The sequence below is a fragment of the Manacus vitellinus genome, unplaced genomic scaffold, assembly GCF_001715985.3.
Source record: "Manacus vitellinus isolate BGI_N305 unplaced genomic scaffold, ASM171598v3 scaffold_47_pilon, whole genome shotgun sequence".
Classification (NCBI taxonomy): domain Eukaryota; kingdom Metazoa; phylum Chordata; class Aves; order Passeriformes; family Pipridae; genus Manacus; species Manacus vitellinus.
The window spans coordinates 2,385,093-2,388,137 of NW_021940585.1; the positions used below are offsets into that span (position 1 = coordinate 2,385,093).

The 3,045-nt window shown below is 65.6% G+C and overlaps 1 protein-coding gene across 1 annotated transcript in view; it reads right to left on the reverse strand.

Moving 5' to 3' along the window:
* Positions 1-3,040, reverse strand: part of MOV10 (Mov10 RISC complex RNA helicase) — a 7,508-nt gene extending 4,468 nt beyond the window's left edge. Inside the window, exons 1-9 of the mRNA XM_029962485.1 lie at positions 2,907-3,040; positions 1,995-2,091; positions 1,760-1,899; positions 1,450-1,688; positions 1,132-1,372; positions 777-899; positions 535-688; positions 300-454; positions 21-177 (exon numbers count right to left, since the gene is read on the reverse strand). Coding sequence (XP_029818345.1) covers positions 21-177; positions 300-454; positions 535-688; positions 777-899; positions 1,132-1,372; positions 1,450-1,688; positions 1,760-1,899; positions 1,995-2,091; positions 2,907-3,040 — 1,440 coding nt within the window. The remainder of the gene's footprint in view (positions 1-20; positions 178-299; positions 455-534; positions 689-776; positions 900-1,131; positions 1,373-1,449; positions 1,689-1,759; positions 1,900-1,994; positions 2,092-2,906) is intronic.
* Positions 3,041-3,045: the final 5 nt, after the last annotated feature.

A 3,045-nucleotide genomic window follows, 5' to 3' on the forward strand; every position in this document is an offset into this window, starting at 1 on the left:
CGCGGCTGGAAGGGGCCTGCGAAGAGGGACATGTGGCAGGAGGCGGAGGGGAAGAGGAGGCTGGACAAGCCGCGGCGCATGGCCAGGACGACAGCCCGGTGCTGGACCTGCAGCGGCAGCCGGCTGAAGGTGAAGGTCACGTCGAACTTCAGGTTCTTCACAAACTTACTCAGCATCCTGGGAAGGAGTGGTGTGAGCAGGGCAGGCGGACACTTCCCCCACGCCCTCCCGGTCCTTCCCAGCCGGCTCCCGGCCTCCAGCACCTCCGAGTGGGGCTGCTGAGGCCAGACATCACTCACTTGGGGGAGAAGCCCAGCTTGACCTTATCCAGCTCCACGTTGTGCACGTAGCCCTTGTACTGGAGGAGCGGGGAGTGGTCCCGCTCGCTGCTCAGGTTGGCAAAGAGGTGGTCACCCCTCAGCACGGACGGGCGGTTCTCGGCCACGCCGGGCACCTGTGCCAAAGGGCTGCTGTGATGCCAGACCCACGGGAGCCCCAGCACCCCTCCCATCCCCCCTGGATTCCCCTACGCACGTCGAGGACCAGCAGCCCCCTGTCCTGCACCATGGTCACGTCCTGCATGTCATAGCGCCGGATGTCCACCTCCATCTGGATCTCCTCCAGGTACAGCAGCAGCTGGAACTTCTGCTGGTAGTTGTCAGCATCCAGAGGTGCTTCCAGCAGCGAGCTGTGGGCAGCAGGGATGTCACTGTGTCCCAGAGGCACCTTGGCTCTGGGGGGGCAGCTTGGCATTGCCCCCAGCCCTCGGTACTCACCTCATGGTAGCCCAGTTGGAGCTGGCACTGGTGCTGGGTCCGAGCAGGATCGTGTCCTTGAGGTTCTTTGGGTACTGGTAGGGGCCCAGAGGGATTTCTCTCTCCAGTTCGTTTCTCAGGGAGCTGGGTGGAGGGGACAGCAGTGCTGCAGGGACTGCAGGGCCAGGCTCCCCCTGGGCCATGACTACTCCAACAGGCAGAGTGTCTCCAGCCTGCTGTCACCAGCCATTGCACAGGGATGAAGCACTTTCCTGGGTGCCAGACAGCTGGGTCCCAAGGAACTGAGCCTTGTTCTGGCTGGAGAACAGGCTGGGCCCCTCTGCTTGAGATGGCAGCAGGTGACTCTGCCACATACCTGTCGGGGGGGATGCCTTCCTCGGTGATGACGGTGACAGGGCGCTGGAGGCTGGCCTGGTAAGGCTGGTAAGGTGCCGAGGGCCCCAGGTCCTTGGCCAGCTGGCTCTGGGCGACGGCAGCGACGTAGCGTGAGATGCTGAAGGGCTCGTTGGGCTCCTTGGTGAACTCGAACACCAGCACGGCGGGGAAGTGCCCGTTGCAGGAGGTGAGGCACCGCACCTGGATGGGGTACCTGCCACCTGCGGGGCCGACAGGGGAGCGTTGGGTCCTGCAGCCCCTCCAGCAGGGCAGGGGATGGGGCAGGAAGGGACCCTACCCGGGTGGAGCACCAGGGACTGCCCCTGTGTCACCCCTTGCTCGTCGCTGAAGGAGAGCGCCGGGGACTGGTAGCGTGGCTGGACCCGCCGCAGCGTCACCTCCTGCGTCCCGCGGTTCTGCACCTCCACAGGGACCGTGCGGGGCCTGCCCCGCTCCACCGGGAAGCGGATCTCCCCGTTGCCCTGGTCGTACTCCGAGACGATCTCCACGCCGTGCTTCCCGCTGATGAGCTCGGCGCTGCGGGGAGGGAGGGTCAGGCTTTGCCGGCTGGGGAGGGGGTCTGGGGGCTCTCCAGGGCAGGGTCATACCGCTGCTGGGCATAGCTCCGGGGGGGTTGTGGAGTGGAGCTGGGCTGCTGCTGCTGCCCCGAGGCAGAGGTGGGCTGTGGTGTCTGTGCATCCGCTCTGGGTCTCCGGTACTGGTCTGCCACCACCACGCGCCTCTTCACCTGCAAGGAGCAGCCCCCGTCAGCCCCGGGGTCCTGCCGGGGGTCCCGTGGAGCCAGTCCCCGTGGGCACTGCCCCAGCCAGGGGCCTCTCTCACCGTCTGGAGTTGCACCACCTGCCCCCGCACCAGCGCCCGATGGGTCACCCTCAGGGCATTCAAAGTGCAGGAGAAGTTGGGAGTCCTTGTGTCAGTCCTGCAGAGACAAGGGAGAGGTTTGTGAGGGACAGAGCGTGGTGGGGCACAGGCAGGGGCACGGGCAGCTGAAGGGAGGCAAGAGGGAAGGTGAAGCAGAGCAGTGAGGCTGCAGTGAGGGAGCTCTCAGTGGACTCCTCTGTGCCAGGAGAGGGAGAAGGACTTGGGCTTCCCACTGGCCCGTGCAAATCTTAGACCCCTGCAGGCTGCCCCAGAAACTCCATGCTGTGCCATGGCCATGCCAGCTGTGCCATGGCATCACTGCCTGGCCCTGCCAGCCACGCAGGCCCTCTCCCTGCCCCTGCCAGTGCTCAAGCAGCAGCAGGGCAGGGACTTCTCCCTGTCCCCAGATCCTTGACAGAAGATGCCACCCAGAGGGGTCAGCCCCCTGCACAGCCCCTGGCATAGATGGGGGCTCCTCTCAGGCACAGCCACTGCACTCCCAGCAGTGATAACTCCCCAGGTACCTCCTCCTGCAGCCCGGGCCCACCCTGCAGCCCACCAGTGCCCTGAGCCCCGGCTTTGCCAATGATTAACAGCGGTGATGTTGCACAAGGGCCAGTGTGAGTGGGGTCAGCAGGGTCAGGTGGCCACAGTGGAGGGCAGTGGGTATCCAAGACCTTGCCCAGGCAGCTGCTGGGGGTCCCACAGAGCTGGGATCATCCCAGCAGGGCTGTGGCAACACGGAGGGGCTTGGGGGCCCAGTGGTGCTGCTGAGGACCAGTAACACTGGCCAGGCACTGGGCAACGCTGGTGGGGGGGAATGGGAGGTGCTGGCCAGGGGGACCGTCCCAGCTGCCCGGGTCTGGCTCTCACCTGCCCCGGAACTCGAGGTTGTAGATACTCCGCAGAGTTTCCCGCTGACACTCCTGCTCCCGGCCCGTCTCCTGCAGGAACTGCACGAACTGATCCCCCCACTGCCTGGCCTCAGCCACTCTGAACCGCGGCATGGTCG